Raw genomic sequence first — 23013 nt, forward strand, 5'->3', positions numbered from 1 at the left:
TTTACTCAGGAGTGCTTCTTCATAAGAAGCCAAAGTAGTCTCTGTAAATTCGTCCCACCGGTCTAAGCTCTGCTCCCTGGAGTAGCACCAAGCAAATCTGTCTCCACATGATCATTCACGAATATCAGGCAGCTGTCCTGAGTCTTCCAACTCAGTATCACTGACCCTTTCAAACGTATCTCACATGGCATGATTTCCACACCCTCCTTTACCACCTTGGTACCCTCTATGGTCCATAACATTGTGTCATATTCTGGTACCTCCAACAAGGTGATCAGAACATTCAAGTTCTGTCTGGAGTAGTGTTGCCAACCATGATGTTGAGGTTAGCTTAGCGGGAGGCTAAATAACAGTTACAATATGGCTAGTTTTCAGTGATATATTTACTTTGCCACAATAGAAGCTATTTCCTGTGACCAGCAAAAGATATAAAATTCGAATAGGGGAGAAGGGAGAATTTCTGGAGGGCGTATGCAAAAATCTGAAAATAAATGAACTCTGGGAGAGAACAAGTGTGTGAGAATGCATGTGTGACAGTGTGTGTGTGTGAGTTGTTTGCACACAACCAATAAATCCCCATCTTGAGGCTTTGTGAGATACATATCAGTGGAAATAGGAAGAGAAGTGAGACGACTAATAGGTAATAGAGGAAACTGATAGAAAGGCATGAGGAAAAAGAAGCAGATAATAAAAAAATAACCTAACCACCCTTGTCAGCAATTTTATAAAGGCTAAGCTTTGGGGACTAATAAAAGAGTGAATGCACACACTGTCAGCTGGGAGGAAACAGGGAGAGTGATGAACCTAACCGCTGAGACTCATCTGAAGCATCTTTATTTCATAGGGTATTTGGAGGCAGAACAGGGGCACCATCTCCAGAATCTTACAAGTGTTTTCCAACAGTGTTGGTAGAACACAGCTTGTGACTTACCTATCTTTCTACTTTAACAAACCTCAGTGCACGGCTGGAGACACAACAGGGCCTTAAAGCAATCCTTCAATACTAGTGTCAGATAAAGCAGCAACATACCTACGGGGCAAAACATCAGGTTCTGTGGGGAACAGTCAGTCAGAGTGATACCCCTTCACCATTCATCTCAGTGTTCTCCCACTGCCCAGGGTTGTATGAAAGTTGCATATAAAACCAGACAGATTACAGGCTGGGGCCTTTCTTCTACTGTAGTGGTTCACCTCTTATTTCTAAATAATGAGGGAAACGAGCCATGCTACTAAGTTTTCCTGAAAATGTCAAGATAAATGAACTAAGTAAAAAGTGGAGGTTTGCACAGATGTAGACACGCAGCTATCTAACAAGACGTATCACTACTGACCTCGTTCGCTGGCTGCTCTAGTGTCAGCTTGGTTTTGCCCAGGGTGAGGGTTTTCTCCTTTTCCGCGTGCAGGTCTTCCAGGGTCTGCTGGTGGGCCTCCTGCGCAGTCTTGGCTGCTCGCTGAAGTTTGCTGACATCCTCACTGAGGGACTCCACCTCCTCAGTCAGGTTCTTAACCTGTGGGGAGAAGACGACAACAGTTCCATGAGAGCCACTTATGGAAGGTGGGGTATAAACACTAAGGGCCATCTCCTCTCTTTTCTAGGGCCAAAAATCTCAGGAGGTATCCACTGTCATAAAGAACCAAATTTAGCCAAATTCTTGAAGGACTTTTTAAAACTCTAAATTCACTTTTTGTTTTACACACAGACACAAATGATCTGTTATCTCTCCTGGTCAGGGAATGGGGTATTCTGGTTAATCAAATATTATCAGCATAGGGGCTTCCCTGGTGGTGCAGTGGTTGAGAATCTGCCTGCCAATGCAGGGGACACGGGTTCAAGCCCTGGTCTGGGAAGATCCCACATGCCGCGGAGCAACTAGGCCCGTGAGCCACAACTACTGAGCCTGCGCGTCTGGAGCCTGTGCTCCGCAACAAGAGAGGCCGCGACAGTGAGAGGCCCCCGCACCGCGATGAAGAGTGGCCCCCGCTTGCCGCAACTAGAGAAAGCCCTCGCACAGAAACGAAGACCCAACACAGCCAAAAATAAATAAATTATTAATTTAAAAAAAAATATTATCAGCATAGGTCAGTGGATGGCCAGTTTTCAGAGTGTCGTATTATTGTATAACAAGAACACCACTAAAGGTAACTTAGCTTTCTTTAGAGTATTCGGGGTAATATTAATCTTGTGCCTCAATATCCTAAGAAAGTGGCAGTTAAAGAAGAGTTCCAGCTGATAAAATAGGCAAAAATGTAAGCCATTTATATCAGGCCCAAGTGCTTTTTATGAAAGGGAACTGATGTACAAGAGTTGCTATTTAATCATCTGCCAAAATTACGATATTATTCTGGAGACTTTTTTTTTTATCAAAGGTTTGATACAGACCCCTCAGCTGACTTCAGTCTATACACAGATGCACAAGATAAAAACCTCAGCTAAAATGAACAAAACATTAAGGTCCTTAGCTGGAATTAAAATGACATCTCAAGGTCAAGCTCCAAATCAACGACAGAGGTGGGAATTCAGACGTGTCGCAAATCACCTTTCGATAAACTGCATCCTGCTCCCTCTCCTTCCAAAAAAGGATACTTAGAGGCCCAATGAAACCATTTTGCTCTTTCTATCAGATTTCAGATGCAATTAGATTGGAACAAATGAAAACGTTTCATTTGGGAGATTAAGTGGGGTTCCATAAATTCAAGTTGGAACTTTGAATTAGGATGGCACAGTTCACCACATCTTTCATCTGATGCCAATTCTGACTCCCAGTGCTGTAAAGTTGCGGACCACTGTGTTAATTAATATAAACAGAGCAAGTCTGGTCCTGGAGCCCGATTGGGAGTGTGGAATTCAGGCATCTAGGCCTTCCTGACATTATAGAAAAAGTACCTTGTACTCTGAAGCATGCTTCTCCTTCTGTGATTTCGCCAATAGTGTTTCCAGGTCATCGATTTCTTTCTTCTTCGACGCGGAACATTCATCTTCGAGTCTCCGCCCCCTGGCAGTCAGCTGGGAATTTACCTCCTCTTCTTCCTCCCCCCCAACCCCCCACGCAGACAGCGCCTGGACGCTGGCCTCCAGCTGGATATTGGATTTAATCAGCGACTCGCACTGCTCTTCAGCATTTGCCAGGGTCTCTCGCTCCTGCCATGATGAGGAGAAAATTGTTGCCAACAGCTGGAAGTAATTTATCAGCCAGGCGAAATGCTGCTTAACGCATAGCAGAGAGATAATTGCCTGCCCTCCGCCCGGCACTTTCACCTACCTTTCCTAAGCAGTTGAAATAATATTCCTAGTTCCCTGACCCTATGGTTGAGAAGTGGAGAAGTTGCTTGTGTTTGGAGGTGCTTTTGATCTTTTAGGCCATTCAGTAGATTAGATTACCTCTTCTAAAGCACTTAATAGAATCCTGGTGGGCTAAAGGAGCTAACGTGCCTCCAAAAATCAGTGGTGTGCTGATTAAATCACAGCTACTGGAAGCATCCCTGCAGGCATATAGTTTGAGGGCGGTACCTGCTCAGAATATGGTCTTTTAAGAAAGTGGTGTTCCCTCAGACAATAGAATATTTATAATATTATTATAAGGGCCCTGATGCACTTGTTTAATATATAAGCATCTTCTAATAAATAGAGCTGGGCTGTATATTTTTTTATTCATAGGCTGAATTTACAATTCATGAGGTTCCTTGAATATCACTAACTAGACTTTACTATTATTTCCAACAAAAATATTTTTCTCGATGGTTCTGCCAGGAGTAAATTCCCCAAGTTATACACATAGAGTGTGCAATCCTCCTTCCTTTTATTTTTTTCAAACATACTGCCGCCAGCCCTCACTGTGTGGCCCACTCTTTCTGTGTTATGGTCCAAGTCAAAAACGAAGGGGCCGATTGCTTTTTGCTACAAAAGCACCTTGTGTAACTCTGAACTCCTTTCATTTGTCTCCATTTAGAGGCTAAATAAAACCTCTTTTCTGTGAGTAAGTTCTTAATTACTGTAGGTCTCGTTGTGACATAACTTCACACATATCTCCATATTTCATCTTTAGACCTCATCCATCCTCTGCAATTTGGGCAATCTATTACCTAACTATTTGCTTGGCTTACGTTGTTTCATCTACTTAGATCAAGAGCAGAGAAGGGCAAAAATCCAGGCTATTGGATCCTGGCTAACTCTCAGCCTGTCTGCCCAACAAATGGGGCTCAAAGAGGCACAGATGGGGGAGGTATAAAATAGTGAATCTCCAACATCATTGAAGACCCAAGAGAAGGGCTAAACTAAAAACGAATAAAAATGTTAAGGCAAAAAGGATCCATGCAAATCAGAGAAGTTTCCAATGCTTGAGCAATAATGGGGACATTTGACCTTAGTTGACAGGCAGAACAGCTCTTTGCTCTCTTCCATTCAGCACATGTACAGGACCTGTCACCATCACCAAATGAAGCCAACAATCCAATCGACCATCATCAATCCTCTCATTAAACATGATGGCGGGTTTGGGGCCAGCTGAGCCGTGGTGTGACAGTTTAACAGTAGGGATATCCTTTCCCCAGTGGCAGTTAGTTTCTCATGTACTCGCAGCGATAATTGAAATGGGTTCACTCAGTGCTGCTGGTATTTTGAGTTAGTGAATAATTTGAAAAGAATCCTTGTTTCCTTGATTCCTACTGTATGGAGGTGTGTTTCTTAAAAATCAATGAGATAAAATATTTCATAGCCAGGTCAGCTTTTTAAATCAGTTACAATTTGAACTCATCTCAGCCTTCCTGGACTTGCCCTGCAATTGGCTTCATGTGTCTCCTGTGCTCCCCACAATGATCTTTTATCATGTATCCCAGACTTTTACCCACCTCTCCCTTCACAAGTTGGGTGTATTTCTATCCCCGCATCAGCCCAGGTAGCACTGGCCACTCTTTTTGTTGAGAGGAAGAATGATGAAAACTAGGAGGCCAGGTCTCATCCAAGGCTCCCTGTGTCCTAAGCCAGACAAAATATGATATTACAAACTGTGATTCTCCCAATATGGATCTTAATGTAGGTTTGGAGTGGGGCCTAGGAATCTGTATTTCTAACAAGCATCCCAGGCGAGGCTGATACACACTAAAGTTCTTGAACCACTGCTATATTAAATATGTATCAGAAATGTGGGTCTGAGTGTAAACTCTCATGTAAAATATGGCCTATTGGAACACTGATGGGTAGCAGAGTCCCAAAAGAAAAGAATAACTTGGGTCAGCCTAAAACCACTAAATTTTCTCTGTTTTCCGTAAAAAGCAGGAAAAATACAATATATTTATATAATGTATTTGAACCCAGTATTATTTAACTTAGCACTGTGCTAAGTGGGGTGGAGAGTACAATAAAGGTGGATAAAATTTCATACCTGCCTTTGGGATGTAACAGTAGTCCTGGTAGCTAGAGAAGAGGAATAAAAAAGGGAGTGAATAATGGCACATCGGCATCAGATTAGAGATGGAGGCTCAGATGCCAGGGCCAAGGGTTTGGATTCTATAATGCACATATTGCAGGATCTGAAGCTTGTTCATCAGGGAAGCAACATATTTGTTCAAGACAATGGTTCTCAATCCTGGCTGGATATCAGAATCACCCATACAGATGATTTGGACCCACACAAGACCCGCTTAGTCAAAGTATCTGAGAGTGGAGTCTAGGCACCTTTCTTTTTATTTGTTAATGCTTCACAAATAAGTTTGATGCAAAGTCAAGGTTGAAAACTGCTGTTTTAAGAACTCAACTGATTGTGATATTGACTTGGACTGGGAAAGGGCAAGTACGGAGATCAAAATCAGGAAAACCAGTTAGGGGCATACTGCAATAATCCTGAAGATCTCAGTAAAGCTTTTCTCAGGACGTACTAAGATCCTATCTTTTGATTTGCTAATGGGTTACGTGCTAACTACAGAATTTGAATTAAGATCCAGAGCTTCCTGGCTCCCATGATAGATTTCCATCTGTTTATATAGTTAAAACCCATCTAAAAGTTTGTTCCTTTTTCAAAGACATACTGCCAATGAAATCACTTCACTATAAAAGAGGGTGTCTCTCTAAGTGTTTCCATTGTCTGTGTTGGATGAAAGTCTATAGTATTTGCAAAGCACGTGCCTCTATTTTTTTTCAAGTCAATACCGCCTGCAAAACAAGGGAATCTAATTAGAAACTTGATTTGAAGAAGAAATGGTGGGGCCAGTCACAGCCTGCAGCTGAAGAAGCAAGTCATTCTTTTCCTGGAGTAGGGAGACTTGCTTGGCTTTCCGCTCCTCCCTCTGAGATTCTGATTTCGCCAAGGCTTTTTGCAGCTGCACACACTCTTCCTTCACTCCAGCTACCTCCTTTCCCATTCCAGCAGATCTAACAAGAGGCTTGACCTTGAAGAAGAGCCTCATCCACGGCCAGCCCTTCACAGCCATGAAAGCTCTTACGTTCCACTGGATCAAAAGAAGTGCATCCCTAAATCGAGGGGGAAAAAAAAAAAAAAAAAGAAAAGCAAGTTAACCTAGACTATAAAAGAGTTATTTTCCGGATTTCCCTGGTGTTGGGTGGTTAAGAATCTGCCTGCCAATTCAGGGGACACAGATTCGATCCCTGGTCCAGGAAGATCCCACATGCCGCGGAGCAACTAAGCCCGTGCACCACAACTACTGAGCCTGCGAGCCACATGCTGCAACTACCGAACCCGTGTGCTGCAACTACTGAAGCCCACGTGCATAGAGCTCGTGCTCTGCAACAAGAGAAGCCACTGCAATGAGAAGCCCGTGCACTGTAATGAAGCGTAGCCCCCACTTGCTGCAACTAGAGAAAGCCCACGCACAGCAACGAAGACCCAATGCAGCCAAAAATAAATAAAATTTAAAAAAATAAAAATAAAAAAATTTAAAAATAAAAGTTATTTTCCAAATTAAGATCCCTAATAAGCACATCTTTTTAGGAGTCATTATAAATCCTCATTAGTCTTCAAAGCACTTCTACATCCAAGCTCTCATTTGATTCTATCAAAAACCCTTTGAGGGACTTCTGGGGCTAATAATGTTGTGGATTATGTGTCCTGAAAATGTTTCCACTACAAACATCCTTTAAATGAGAGCTGACCCTTAAAGAGGGTAAGAAGTATAGAGGGAGCTAAAAAAAAACAGAGCGAAACTGAATGCTTGTACAGTCTGACCATCCTTACGGAAGGAGGAAGCCAGGCTTGGTATTGTAGGGTTTGTATTTTTTCCTTGTGGATAAAGAGACAGGCTGTGATTTTCAAAGAATTTCACCCTTAATGAAAAGGAGGATTTAAAAATTCACCCACTGGCACAGAGAGAAGTCAAAGAGAAGTACATCTGATTTGGTCTGGGCTCAGGGTGAAGAAAAAAGGTCCTACGCTAAGAATTTTTTTTTTATACTATGAACCAGCACCACCGGAGTGTTTGAGATTGAAATTATACTACCTGATTAGTGCAGAAATACACAAGAAATTAGCATAATCATTTTTTTACACTGGTAATAAATACCCTTTGGGCCCTTGGGGGAAAAATACAAAAGTGCACTGAAGAAAATACCCAAAAATCAAGCACTAGAGATTCTCTTAAAGTCCCCTTGAAGATGAACTTACCGTTCAAAATTACAAAACACATATAGAAAAAAATTCAACCATAAGTGAGGGTGAGCACCCACAATAAAAAGTTTAATTAAACCCCCAAGAATTTCAGATAATTGAACAATCTGGTGGAGATCATAAAATAATTCTTAAGAATTATTAAAGACATAAAGGAAAGAACTGAAAAATACAAGAAAGAAATGAGCCAGTATGATAAAAGGGCAGACGGATTTGAAAGAGGACCATATAAAATGCCCAGTACTGAAAAGTATAGTCATTGAAATCAAATACTCAATGGAAGAATTAAGCAGCTGATTAGACACACTGAAAAAAATTGTGAATTAAGAAAAATAAACCCAAGCAAGGGGAAGGAAGGAAAGAATAAAGCTGAGATCAGAAACTAATGAACGAGAAAACAAAAAAAATAAAGAAAAAATTTAAAGGTGGGTTATTAAATAGTATAATTAAATAAACATCTGACATGAATAAGCAAGAAAAAGAGAAGGCATAAATAAACAATACTAGGAATGATAATACTCTAAAAATAAAATAATCTATGATCATGCCCTAGAGACATAATTGTAGATATGATAGAGATTAAAAATTATAATCTAGCAAATTGGAAGATTTAAAAGAAATCTAAAATTTCTTTTTTAAAAGAAATTAATCTAAACTGATTCAAGAAGAAAAAATCTCAATAGGCCTATATCTATTAAATAAATTAAATCAAAATTGTAAAATCTGTCATGAAAGAAACACCAGATCTAGATGGTTTTATAGGCAAATTTTACCAAGCACTCAAAGACAGATAATCAAAATAAATTGTTTCATGTTTTGAAAAGAGAAAATATTGCCTAACTCTTTCATGAGGTTAAGGTAACCTTGATTCAAAGTCAGATAACAGCAGAAGAAACAATTACAGGCCAAACTTATTCATGAATGTTGAGGCAAAAATACTATAATACTATAACCCATCCCACAATGTATGAAAAAGATCATATTTTATAAACAAAGTGGGTTTAACCTTTTTTAATCTATTAATTTAATTCAACACATTTATGGGTTAGATGCAAAAGAAGAATTTAACCATTTCTTGGTAAACGTGCTTAACAAAATAAGATGGAACGAATGTCCTTTATACAATAAATCATATCTACCAAAAAAAAAATCTATAGGAAACATGATATTAAGAGGAAAATGATACCTTTCCCCAAAGTCAGAAACATGACTAAGTTTGGCAAAAGTTTTTGAAGTTGAAATACCACAAGTTGGTGAGAATATAGAGCCATGGGACTTTCATATACTTCTGGTAAAGAGTAAAATAGAAAGCATTTTGGCAACATCTCATAAAGCTGGAGTTGTGTATAGCCTAAAACCTAATAATTCATACCTTAGAGAAATGCCACTCAAAGTGTGGGCCTCGGCCAGCTGCTACCTACGTACTATCAGCCAATGGACCAGCGTTTTGAGTAACATTGCCCTCAAGAAACTCTTGCATATATGCAGGGGAAGACATTTACAAAAATGTCACTGCAGAACTGTTTGTAATAGCAAAAAATTATAAATAACTTAAGTTTACTTGAGCTGGGAAATGGATAAATAAATTGTGGTATATTCATATGATGGAATACTATACAACAGTTAAGATCAATAATCTAACCTTAGATTTATCAACATTAATAAATCTAAAAGCTAGTACTGAATGTAAAGAACAAATTTTAAGATAATACACAGAGCATATTTATGTGAAGACTAAAAACATGCAAAATCATGTAACTTTTTAAGGACACCTGCATATCTCCACAGAACTTGGATCAAGGGAGAAATATGCAAGGAGCTTCAACTGAGTCTATTAATTTATTTTTTAAAATATATTGTGAGTAACTACAGAAAAATGTTAACTTTATATGTTTTATATATGAAATATGAATGAAACAGAGGGATAAAAATGAATTCAGGAGCTAGGAATAGGATCTGGATCAAGGGAGAAATACACAAAGGGTTTCAACTTTGTTAATTATTTATTTTTAAGTTGTGAGATATTACAGAGAAAATGTTAGGAACTGATGTACTTTGATGATAGCTCCATGAGTATGCATTATAATATTTTCTGTATTTTTTGTATTTGAAATATTTCATAATAATTCCTTTAAAGTCATTCTATGATTTAGAGAGAATGGATAGTAACGACCTCATTTTAGAAATGAAGGAAGTGAACTTGAGAAATTAAGAGTCTTACCCAAGTTTACAAAACTGGTCATAGAAGCCATGTCTCCTGAACCCCAAACTCTCATAAACTCCCACACCACATTGGGCACTATATGGAGGTCACAGAAAACTCTTAGGAGATGTCTCTCTAATATCCTTGACATCACCATGTAATAATAGTTTTCTTCTTTGCGGAAACAGAGGGAATTAACAGACTGTCAAGTAAGCAAATTATACCAAGACCTGTGGACCTCTTTCCAGAAGGTAAACTGTGCTATGGTAAAAAGTAAATACGACAACCACAGAATCCCTTGCTCATAGTTCCTCTGTTTGGAGATTTTGTTAGCTTGCTTTCCATGATTCTATTAAAGGTTTTCTTCTATTAAACAAAACCTATGCCTCAGTGTCCAGAGGTGATGATAAATGTCCCTAGTGAACCTGCCTGAAATGAAGTAACAGAGGTATGGTTACATGTCACCAAGAGTCAGTTTCTGACCCAGGGGAGGCTGTAAAGTGGTCAGAACACCTACCTACTTTGCAGCAAACTTCCCCACAGAGCTGGCTGTGAGATGCATGCAAACGCTTCTAGGTCTACTTCTGTTTTGAATCATGAGTCACACAGCTCTCAGAGCTCCAGACTTTGCCAACTATAAAGAATCCCTCCAAAGGGAAGACTGGAAGCAGTGCAAGAAATATCTGAATTATGCTTATTCTTAGTTAGATAGGGTAATAGAAGCCCTTTGTGCTCTGTTTGGTGTTCCATAATTTTAAAAATTTCAAGTTAAGTCCCAGACTAAGCAGAGGTGGCAGAGCTCTCTACCCTGACCTACTGTAAGGCAATGAGCTAAAGTCACATTGACTGAGGCACACCATTACTCTAGCAGTGGGGACGCAGGGTGGGGATATCATACCTCTCTCCCAGAATCCTCTGGAATTTGATTTGCATCAGTTTTCCACGTACTCTGGCTTGGAACAATGTAAAGACTTTAGATAGTCTCTCATCTCTCATTGCTTTCAGTTGGCCCAGAAAGCTGGCTTTTAAAAACACCTAAAAGAAATGTCAGATGTTAGTTCTACTCATAGTGGGCATTCAGTAAATGCCTGTTGAATGGCCCTATGAGCAATTGATGTATTTGTTTATCAGTTCTACTTCTTGCTAATATTTCTTAATGTGTAAAATGTAAATTCTAGAAAGTTTGGTTTTATAAACCTAAAGTTTGCCACACACAAAAAAAACAACTTTATTTGATCCTGTGGTTATATTGGTTCCTTAAGAACTTAGACTATCCTCCTCCTGATCTATTAGTAAAGTCTAGGTTGTCTAGGGAACTTGGTTTACGTTTTAAGATAGGCCCAGGCAGGGGTCTGCACAGTTTTTCTGTAAAGGGCCAGATAGTAAATACTTTTAGGCTTTACAGGCCACACACAGTCTTTGTAGAACCTCCACTGCCACACCCCCCCACCTCCTCCTCCACCTCCTCTCTTTCTTCTATTTCTTCTTCTTCCTCTTTAAAAATAACCCTTTAAAAATGTCAAAACATATTCAGCTAGGGGGGCCATATAAAAAATAGGCCATGGATATGACCCTTAGGCCATAATTTGCTGACCTCTGCTCTAGAGAAAGTCACTTTTGTCTTAGACAATAAAAAATACACATAAATATTTTTTGAAGAATCATTAGTAATGGCCAAGATGAGGTGAGTGAGGTACCTAAAGCACAAATTTTAAGGAAGCACTCACTTTCAGGGTGGTACAAGTCAGTACTCATACAACCTGAAGAGTAAGTGCTGCCTTAAATTTTGTGCCTTAGGAGGCTCTCTCAACTCATGCTAGTCCTGCCCTAGATGAGTAGTATACAGCAAAAATAACTAAACATACAAGGAAGCAAGGCACCAGGAGTGAAAATCAGCAGAAACAGACTCTCAGGTATTCAAAATGTGGGAGTTGAGTAATATTTTATAATCATGTCCAACAGAGTTCTTTTTCTGTAAGCTCTTCATCCCAGACCCTCCAATTCTCCTTCAAATAATTTGGCCTTTATATGGATGTCATTAGAAACAGCCTGATATTGACTAATGGATAAAACCAAATCTGTTAGTCGGAAGTTTCCCAAAATATGTGGATCATGTTAAGATCTTCAAGATGAAGCAGAATTTAGTGAATCACATTTAAGGAAATTAACTTTGGATTAATTTTTTGGATGGTAGGGTTGACCTTAACATTTTTAGACAGTCTTTCAGAATTAATTTCCTGAAAGTGTATTTGTGGATGAATCACATGCAGACAAGCAGTTATCTCCAGTAAGTTGGTTCAATTTTGTCTAGCTCTGATGTGTATACACATTTTCTAGCACACTGAAGTTGATTCAGTATTTTATATCTTGGCACAAACTTGCTTAGATGAATAATTATAAAAATGTAAATGTAGTCAAGACTGAGGTTCAAAAAGCATTGAATTTTGAATTTGCTCTCTCAAATAGTGCTGAAGTTTTCACTTTCATCGGAGCTCTGTTTGTATTAGTTGTGGTCACAAGAGCTGTAGAATGCCTTATAATTGCACTTTCATGGGTATTTTAAGAATCACAGGGCTTCCCTGGTGGCGCAGTGGTTGAGGGTCCGCCTGCCAATGCAGGGGACGCGGGTTCGAGCCCTGGTCTGGGAGGATCCCGCATGCCGCGGAGCAGCTGGGCCCGTGGGCCACAATTGCTGAGCCTGCGCGTCTGGAGCCTGTGCTCCGCAGCAGGAGAGGCCGCGATGGTGAGAGGCCCGCGCACCGCGATGAAGAGTGGCCCCCGCTCGCCGCAACTAGAGAGGGCCCTCGCACAGAGGCGGGGACCCAACACAGCCAAAAATAAATAAATAAATAAATTTATAAAAAAAAAAAAAAAAAAAAAAAAAAAAGAATCACAGACTTTCCTCCCACTCTTCTCCAAAAGCATTCTTTGTAGTTCTCTGGTTACCTTAGTGATTCCAAAGTGGTACTGTGTATGGTCTATCTCCAAGGAGCCAAGTAATTCTTCAGCTGCTTTTCTGCTGCTCACAAACTTGCTCTTTGGAAAGGCCCTTTGGTTCAGAATGTAGTACCTAATTTAAAATAAGTAAAGAATAAATCTTGAGGTTGGGGTGCAAATAAAGAAAAATCTGGACAAGTGAGACAAAAGGAGGTATATATAGACTTCCACCCCTCCTACCAATATGTTCAGTTTTCACAAAACTCTTGGCAGTAATAATGAGGACACGAGCAATAATTCCTTACTTTGGAATAATAGTTTGTACTTTTCATAGTGCTGTAGAGATCACCTCACTTGATTCTCTGCTCAATTAGGGAGGGAGGGAGGGAGAGATTAGGAGAAAGAGAAAGAAAGAGGCAGGCTTAAGTACATCTCTATCGTACAGATAAGGAAACTGAAAAGCAGAGACGTTAAAGGTCTTTTCCAAGATTCCCTCACCCTAATGGTGAATTGGTGGAAAACTAGAAATATACTTCTTAATTCTGACACAGGTACTCTTTCTACTCTACTCTACTTTTCTCACATTTGCTTGATCACCTATAATTTACGCATCTAGAATTTGGGAAATAGAAAGCAAAGGTGCCTCTCCTGCCTTCTGCTGCACTCCCTGCTGGCTTCCTTCCTTTCACAGGATTGCTAGTAAAGCAACAGCCTGCTTACATGGCAGCTACGATTAAGTACATACAACATTTCAGAGACTCAATTCAGCCTCCATATCGTTCTTTATATATTTCTTCTATATGTGGGTCTATTATCCAGTAATAGAGATTTAAGGATATTACAGCTACATAGATGTTGGATTTAAGGGGAAATAATAATGGAACTCTGTCATCATATATCTCACCACCATCAAAACACATCAATCTGTAGTCTGGAGGATATCAACCACACAAACAATGCATGCCTAAACACTCAAAGAGAAGAAAACAAAATGGACTGCCCCAGGCTTCTTGGATTCCGGGATGTCTGTTTACCTTTGTTTAAAATCAGCATACAGCAGTCAGTTTGGAAAACCTTCACTGCATATCCTGATCCCTTCCAAGACACCATTACAGCGCAGCTGCTGTAGAACCAAATAAGCGTCCATTACACCTGAAGAAAAACGGTCACAATGAGTCCATGTCTAAAATAATGATTACCCTAGAGTTTGTCCTAATTGCTGCATCTGGGGTTAAAAGAGTTTGAATCTAGTGTTCTCTACATGATAGGTAAGAGGATTCACTCACTCCCAGCCTCATGGCACTCAAAGTACCCATCCTATTCTGTAGGAGTCTCCGAATAGGATTTACCTGGAATGAATCCTTTAGTTCACAGTTAGTCAAGATTTTATAAGCAAATACTCCTAGAAGATGAAAAAAATACATTTTTGCTAGAATGTAAATGACTGGCATTATATCCATTTGCCAGCCAAAAACCAGCTAGAGAGGGGATAAAACACAAAAGAGAACTGGCATCTCCAAGTAGGAAGGGGACGGATTACAAGAAGGGGGAACACAAGGAAAGGGGAAGATGAGAACAGCCACAACATTCTGTTTCCTGTTCTGTATTAGGAAAGAATGGGCCACGTACCGGCCTACTTTCTCTCCTGATTATCTTGAGAAAGCCTAAGTTGTATTCTATAGTATAAGCATTCTCCTAGTACCCCTTTGTTCCTGAGATGGAGCCCACTAGAGCTGCAGCTGCAATCCCTGATAGAAGCCTTAGAAAAGCCAAGCAATGAACCACTGTATCTGGCTCTCAGCAAGGCTTCTGGAAGAAGCCAAGCAGCACTCTCCTAACAAAGACCTGCTAGAGTGTTACAAGGAAAATGGAATGAGATGATTCTCTGCTTACGCCCGGGGTCACAGAAATAAACTCTAAGCCATATATCCATAGCCCTGCACTCCCATCCCTTTCATAGACAGAAACAGGTCATCTGTAAGCAGGAGCAGAAGTGGAGTTCTATGACACAGTAGGGTCAAGCACGCTCATTCCCTTTAAGGACATATGAAGAACTGCTCTGATTAGATCACGAAGCTTTTCTTATGACTTTCTCTTAAGACTTAAAAAAAATAAAAAACCTGCTGAAATCAGAGCTGATTCGATGGGAGGCAACTCTAATAGGTAACAGAATTGCTCCAAAATAGAGGTAGCTAATTAGATTCCTTGCTAGATGGAAGCAGTGTCCCTAGATGCATTCAGAAACCCAGCTGATAAGAAACAATGAGGCAAAAACATACAGCGTGAATGGACATGATGTGTTTGCATTGCAAAAACTCAAACTGCAGCATCATTGTTTAGCATCACACTTTCCCAGAATAGGTCACAGGCTGTCAAGATGGGAGTTTTAATTACAGGAGGTTAATAAAAATGCAAGGTACTACAGAACCTGAGAAATCAGAATCAACAACATCTGGCTACATATTCCAAGGGTGATTAGTGCTCTGAAGACATAAGTGCTTGTCACATATACAACTTTGAGGCTGACAGCCTCCAACCAAGCTCCACAGGAGCCTGTAATTCCAAAGAGAAGCCTGGGAATCTTCAAATCCAAGATGTAAGGAAAGTAATCCATGTAATTAATATCTGTAAAAACTTTGTTTTGTTAATTAAAAACATAAATAATTCACCACCACCTATCTATCTCATCACCGCCCTAGCACCATCCATTCATCAAAGTGTCCATTGACGGATGAATGGATAAAAAAGTTGTGGTATATATGTATAATGGAATATTATTCAGCCATATAAAAGGAGGAAATCCTGCCATGTGTGACAACACAGAAGGACCTCGAGGGCATTATGCTAAGGGAAATAAGCCAGACAGAGAAAGACAAATACCATACGATCTCATTTATGGTTCTAGATATTTTCACCATAAGCTTCTTTGTCAAAATCATTTTTGCTACAAACGTTTTCACCGCATAACTAATTGGCCATGCAGCAATTTTGCCATAAAAGATAAAATAACTGGTTGACAGTTTGGTTTCAACTGGTTGACAATTTGGTTTCATTTCTCCATTGACACAGTACTCCCATTTTCATATTACATGAATCTGAAAGAGGCTGAGGGCCTCAGAGGTGCAGAGTTGAACCCACATTTTCCATAGAACTTGGAACATCTACCAACAGACATGTGACAATATGCCAAGAACAAACAACAGTGTGGAAAGCTTTCATAACACAACGCAAAGCTCAGTTACAAACATGTATCTTAGTATTTGGAAACCAATACCTCTCTCAATGAGGGAAGAAATTTTAGCAAAAAAGAAAATGTGTGATGCAGAACAAGGAGACGAATCAACAAGCCAAAAAATGTATAATGAACTATGAACAAAGACTTGGAAGATAAATGCTTAGGTTCAACCCACAGAGTAAAATCAGATATTTGTACAGTATTGTCGTGAATCTACACACATTTTAAATGTATTCAAATATTTTATGTTTCACAATAGTCTTTTTAATTTTGTTATTCATTTTTCTTGTTTCATTATGTCCTTTTTAATGTCCCTCTTTTATTTTTTGTTATTTTATCTTTTATGACAAAATTGCCTTATGGCCAATTAGTTATGTGGGGAAAACGTTTGCAGCAAAAATGCTTGGGGCAAAGATGTTAATAGCAAAGAAGCTTATGGTGAAAATGCCAGACACACTCACTTATACATGGAACCTTTAAAAAACAAACAAACTCATAGAAAAAGAGATTCGATTTGTGGTTACCAGAGGTGGGATGGAGGAGGGGAAATTGGATGAAGGTGGTCAAAAGATACAAACCTCCATTTTTAAGATAAACAAGTATGAGGGATGTAATGTGCAACATGATGACTATAGTTAACACTGCAGTATGGTATGTTGAAAGTTATTAAGAGAGTAAATACTAAGAGTTCTCATCACAAGGAAACATTTTTTTTCTCGTTCTTTTTTTTTGTATCTATAAGAGGCGATGGATGTCAACTAAACTTATAATCATTTCATGATGTATGTAAGGCAAACCATTATGCTGTATACCTTAAACGTATAGAGTGCTGTGTGTCAATTATATCTCAATAAAATTGGAAGAAAAATAAAATATTTCTTAAAAAGTATCTACTGCCCAGAAGTACATAACTAAAGAGACAGGTAGTGTTAAGGAGAGGGAAGATATTACTATTATGAAGGAAGACTAGAGGGAGTTCTTAACAATTAGAAATGGATTTAGAAACTCTCTTTATGGTCAATTTAGATAATTTAGAACAAATGATTTCCTTTATGCTTAAATATCTACCTTAATCCCCCAGTTGATTATTCAATCCCTTCTTATTATACTTTGCCCTTGTAGACAATGGCACAGAAGCTCATCCACATTTTAGCGTGAAATTCAAGGAGGAATTTAAATGATAATATCAAGCATTCTAATGTTACCCAATTGAGTCTGCTTTGTGAAATCCTTCTGTATGTCCACTTGAATCTCAATTCAAAGGCAATCTTGAGGAGGTTTAAAAAACTCACTTTTAACTTATTTTAGCTTTGCTATCTGAAAAACTACCCTTATATAAAACAAACTGGTAAGTGTTTCATTAAAAGACATTTAACATAGCTTAAATCAAATGAATTTCCTAGTGTGGATTAAAAAGAAATCTATTTACCTGACATTTTGTTCACATTGGGATTTATGTATCTCACAAAATGAGGTGCTGTTGATTTCAGGTTAGTCATCAACTTATTTAGGTTTTCCTAAAATAGAGACCATAACCAACACAAAATCACTTTGCAAATCACTAAAAACACCAATCTATGTCACAAAAGTCTCCATGTTGATCAACTTAGTCTTAAAGCCAGATGCATAGCAACAATAAAATAATGAATTCAACATTCTTCCCTGCTTACCAAAATACATTATTTCCTTCCCTTGACAAGTCAATATTTATCTGACTGACATAGTTCTGTTGTGTATCATATCTACCTGTTTTAAATTTGGTAGCAATACTTTATGGATGGGCAATAAAATGGCTTGAAGAAAGAAATTGTTTCTCAAGTTTCCTGCCTGGAAAATTTTTATCTTAGCTCAGTTTCTCTGGAAGCAGAATCTGAGATGGAGATTCTGGTTCAAGAGATTTATTTGGAGAAGGAGGGAAGTAGAGTAGGGCAGGGGGAGAAAAAAGCAGTGGTATGGACTCAGTTTAGTCTGAGTCCTGCAGAAGCTCTGAGCACAAATGCACCAATTATACTACAGTTGGTACCTCCTTGAGGCAAGGGAGGGGCCAGAATCTGAAGGGGAGAGTAAGGAGACAGATTAGCTTCCCATTTGACCAAGGGCAATTCTGGCAACTGTGAGTTATTATGAGCTAATATTTTCATAAGTGGTAAGATGGGCTGATAAAGGGGATCTAAGTAGGACACTGACAGTGTCCACGAAAGTCCATTAATATCAAGATAATCTTTAACTTTTCCAACTTGGTTAACTTCAGATACTTTATCCTTATTTGAAGACGTAAAATTTCAAATAAGTAGTAACATATGCAGATTGTGAGGTAGTTAATATATGAATAGATGCAATTAAAAATTACTTTATGCAGAGATGCAACCATTTGGAATGAAGCTCCTTTCTTGCCTTTCTTCTCCCCAAACTGTAGAGCTAAAAAAAGAAGAAAAAAAGCACTAAAAAGGCTCTTTTTTGTCACATTACCAAACCCTGCTGAGGAAAGCATAAATGTGTCAAAGTTCTAGAAGCAATATGGCTATGTCTACCAAAAGCTTTAAAAATATTCATGTCTCAACACAAAAGTCTATTTCTGGTGCTTTTCCTTAAGGAAATAGGCAACTGTGCAGAGATACTCACTGCAGCATTGTTTAGTCATTACAAAAAAAATAAGCAAAAAATTAAAATGGTAACAAATGTCTACCAACAGGAGATTGGTTACTTAAATTATGAAAGAATATGCATACAATGAAACACTGCAATCTTTTAAAATGATGATGCAGATCAATATAACTGGCATGGGAAGATTGCTCGGATTTATTTTGAGAGAAAAATTAGGCTACAAAATATTTTGTATATTATGATACTGAGTGTGTATTCATGTTTTTAAGTGTGATTGTATTATGGGTGACTATATACATAAAAAATGTTGGGTAGAGTATACAATAAAATATTAGCAATTGTGATCTCTCTATGTGAGATTAAAATAACTTTTATGTTCCTCTTTTTAGTTTTTCTATATTGTCTGTGTTTGGGGCAACACTCATGCGTTACTTCTGTAATTTATAAAAACAATCTATTCCCACTTTCTTGAAGCAAAGGAATCTATGCTAAGCCAAATTGTTTTACAAACATTTGTGTAGTGCTAACTCATGAAGGTACAAAAGCATAACAACAAAACCCATAGGCAATCTGGAAAAAATGGGCCAGCTGTCAATATGAAAAACTGATAAAATATTCTCTAGCTTGAGTAGCAACTGTGCTGAGGCAGATGTCATGAAGTTTAATCACTGATGTCCTATTGACATGCCCCAAGCCTTCCAAGTGAATCACTTGACTTCTTTGTACTTCCCCATGGAAAGGGGATACTACTACCTTCCTTTAATTTTTTAAAAGAATTATAACTGGTTTACAGTACTTGGATTCTCCAGAAGAAAGTATGGTTATTATGAGTAATTTAATTGAGATGAGTCAGAAACTTGGAGGCAAGTCCTTTTTCAGGGCGTCCTTAAAAAATTATGAAAAAGGACATTCTGGACAATTCTTCTCTTCTAGTTCAAAAGAACACAGCACACCCTGAAGAGTCAGAAGATAATTTCCTCTCTCATTCTCTGCCCAAACCACTCTCTGATTTCTTATGACCAGAGAATTACTCATCTGGGAGCCATACACTTATGTGGCCACTGTTTATCAGACTTCTCAGAGGTACTTTAGAAGCTATTAGAATCAAGCAAACGCACTACCTGCAGATTTTCAGGGTCCAAACACAATAGCTTGCATTTCTCAAGCTCCTCTTGAGGCGGGCCAACAGGATTTCAGGCATGCTTCTGAATTATGTCATCATGTGCTGATTGATGGACCTGGGAAGTGCTAAATTCTCTCCATTCCCTGACCATGCCATCAGGAGTCCCAAAGCAGGCAACAGGGGACAGGAGTGAGCTTGAAGCTGGGTGTAAGACAAGAGGGTGAGAATGTCAGAAGGTGAGAGGACACGCCCCACTTAAAGAACAGCTAGTACAATTTGCCCCATTGCTACAAGGGTATCTGAAACCAGACTGGCCAGATTTTCTATTTTCCCATAATTTCCATTTTTCAAAAGAAAAAGGAAGTCCAAATGTGTATGTGCGAACTTCCAATTTTTTTTTTTTTAATCAGTGTGGACCAAACGTGTTTGAACACCAGTTCTGCTCAGGAGCTGCCAATCTGGCAGCTATGAACTGTGACAAGCCTCCCTCTGCTGCTGGCAGTGGTCCAGACACGAGGGTAATGGCAGCAACCTGGCCTCTGTGTCCTCCAAGGCTTTGTATCATGGTGCAGAAGTCTGAATTGGATCCTGAATCCAGGTAGCCTGTCCATCTCCCTGTTTTGTTTGTTTCCAGAAGACAATGAGAGTGGAATAGGCACGAGGCTAGTAAGCACAAGTCCTGTTTCCTGCCTTGCCTTTGCCATTTAGTAGTGTTAAATTAATGAAGCAAGGAGGCCATCAGACTGAGATGGCTCTAATGCTGTGGCAGCCTATGTAAGCAAACGAAATCTAAGTCTGTTAATGCCCCAAGGTTACCAAATCAAAATGCTAAGGACAACCAGTCACAAACAGCCAAGTGGGCTTTAGATACAGCTAATCAATCATTTCTTTACTTTGCTTCCACCTTTTTTCTATAAAAGTCTCTCCTTGAGCTCCTGTGGGTGGAATGCTGTTAACCACTTCTGATTTGGTGCTGCCCAATTTCAATTGTTTTTTCCTCAAATAAACTCTTAAAAATTTTAACATGCCTGAGTTTATCTTTCAACAGTAGATTTGTGAAACTTTAATTCTGCACTTGCTCCTATAAGATAGGGAGAGATTTCCCTTTACATGTATCTAAAAGGGTCAGGACAAGGGTTGAGTAAGATAATGTATCTAAAAGTGCTTTTTAAATTACAAACTACTAAACAAGATTAGTTGTTAGTTGGTCAGCAAGTATTCATGGAGTGCCTGCTAAACAGGCATCTGCTACATGCTTGAGGATACACTTGAACAAGTGAGACATAATCTCTGCTCTCATGAAGCTTACAAAAACCCCATTACTATAATATAAAAGCACTGTGAAGGAGAATCCCAAGATATTTGGGGGATATGTATTAAAGGAGCTTGTTATCTCTCCCAAATCATTTATCAAAACATGGTTTTCTGCTGTCTCTTCAGCTTGGTTAAGTAGAAGATAAAAGCAGGCTGGAGCAGTCTCCTTGAAATCTATCTACCTTAGAGCACCATTTCCCCGAAAAACCACCAGCCAGAGGACGGAAAGGCTAATAAGAGGGGATGACAGACCACAGGGAGCAAACACAGATATCACAGGAAAGAAGCCAGGATTTTTGTAAGTGCTGAGGCAGACTTGGGTTCCATTCTGAGGCTGAAAAATTGAGGAAGATTTTTCAACTCACCAGTGTTGGTACTGATGTAATTTTCAAAAAGTTTTGCCAGGAGTCTGTTGGACGACTTCTGAAATATAGCCACCACTGTTTCATTAAGAAAGTCTTTGTTCTTTTCAAGGCAGCCACTGATGTTATAAGGCACCTTTGGAAAGGCATGCAGTTCCGGTAACAAAAGAGGTGAATGCATAAGTTACTTAGAAAATTGTGTATTCCTTTTAAAAAAAATCATAAATTGTGTGGGTCCTTTAATTTTAAATCAGTTTGATGTAACAGTACTGAATAAATACTCCAGAAATCTATGTGCAACCCAAAGAGATTCTCAGGCTTTACCATTTACATTGTGGAAAGAAAGGGCGAGAAAGGGAGGGAGGGAGAGGGAGAAAGAATCAGGGAGGGAAAGAAACACCAAGGAGAGGGAGGAAGAAATAGATGGCGTTTCCAGGAGAAACAATTCACATCAGCCGTCCTTCATAGGCAAGAATAGATGCAATAAAACAACTGTCTCTGATACACAGTGAGCAGTCCAAAAACATTATCAATGATATTTTACTATAAATGTCATTATAATTAATATTCAAGGATATCAAAGAAAAGATTTACAAGCATATCTAGGTACAACTGGCAGGTCATTTTTAGGTCAAAGTATTATTTTATCCTTCGTCAGTTCTCTTTTTGTGCCATTCAGAATTACTGACCAGAAGCATAAAAGCAGAAATAAGGGGCCTGTGCACGCACACACACACACACACACACCCCCCAGTGGGGAAATGAGGAGAGAGAGTGAGGGTTATTAGGAATCTTTGTTGGTCATAGTTTGGAGACCATTACTTCACAGTACTCTTTATGAGAGAAGGAAAAAAAAATCTTCAATAAAAAGATCAATTGAAATCACTGGTTCACACAATGTTAAGTTGAAAGGAAGGACAAGTAAGGAAAAGCCCATGCCTTTGATGGTCTCCATAACTTTCTGAAGCTGTCTTACTTTGAGTTGGGGTGACAGAGACTATTTTGAGATTTTTGACCTCTGTTATTATAGTATGGGTGTTTCATTTCCTAAGTGCTAAAAAGCTACACCAACTTTTTTTTGGGAACTGAGATTTATTTTGTTCATCTCTTTAATCTAAACTTTACTTATATATTATCTAAGGATTTGGGCTGAGTACATTTGAAACAGAGGCAGGAAAATTCAGGGCTGAGGGTCTAGAGGTAACTTACCACTCCTGCACAATGGACAAGTTCAAAGTGAGCTTCATATTTCTTCAAATTGTCAGGCTTGGGCTTCTGGAAATGCACTGACTTTCCAAAATGGTTGTCAGATAGTTTGGTCTTGAAAGTCACATCTGTAGCCTGATGAAACATACATTCCTCTTCGAGGTTGGAAAAGATGCCCATTGGCTGTTGGAGATACAGATGAACAGCAGCTGAAAAAAACACCAGTAAGCAGTATTTTCAGTAGAGGGTCAATGTAAATTCTTTCCCACAAGCCTAATTAGTTGACAAGGGGAAAGGAGCTTCACTACATATAATTAGCCAATCATCCATTCAACAAATATTTACTAAATACCTACTAGGTACCAGGCAACAGCAGGAGCTGGGGATGAAGCCATGAGCCACATTCACAAAGTGTC

At 39.0% G+C, this 23013-nt stretch overlaps 1 protein-coding gene across 1 annotated transcript in view; it reads right to left on the reverse strand.

Annotated features, from left to right (window-relative positions):
* The window catches only part of MYH15 (myosin heavy chain 15), a 170418-nt gene that overhangs the window by 72002 nt on the left and 75403 nt on the right, over nucleotides 1-23013 (reverse strand). Inside the window, 10 exon segments of the mRNA XM_061193051.1 lie at nucleotides 1332-1508; nucleotides 2885-3139; nucleotides 6208-6463; nucleotides 10715-10851; nucleotides 12763-12886; nucleotides 13788-13905; nucleotides 17418-17505; nucleotides 18339-18406; nucleotides 21395-21527; nucleotides 22601-22780. Coding sequence (XP_061049034.1) covers nucleotides 1332-1508; nucleotides 2885-3139; nucleotides 6208-6463; nucleotides 10715-10851; nucleotides 12763-12886; nucleotides 13788-13905; nucleotides 17418-17505; nucleotides 18339-18406; nucleotides 21395-21527; nucleotides 22601-22780 — 1536 coding nt within the window.

The sequence above is a fragment of the Eubalaena glacialis genome, chromosome 6 (assembly GCF_028564815.1).
Source record: "Eubalaena glacialis isolate mEubGla1 chromosome 6, mEubGla1.1.hap2.+ XY, whole genome shotgun sequence".
NCBI lineage: Eukaryota > Metazoa > Chordata > Mammalia > Artiodactyla > Balaenidae > Eubalaena > Eubalaena glacialis.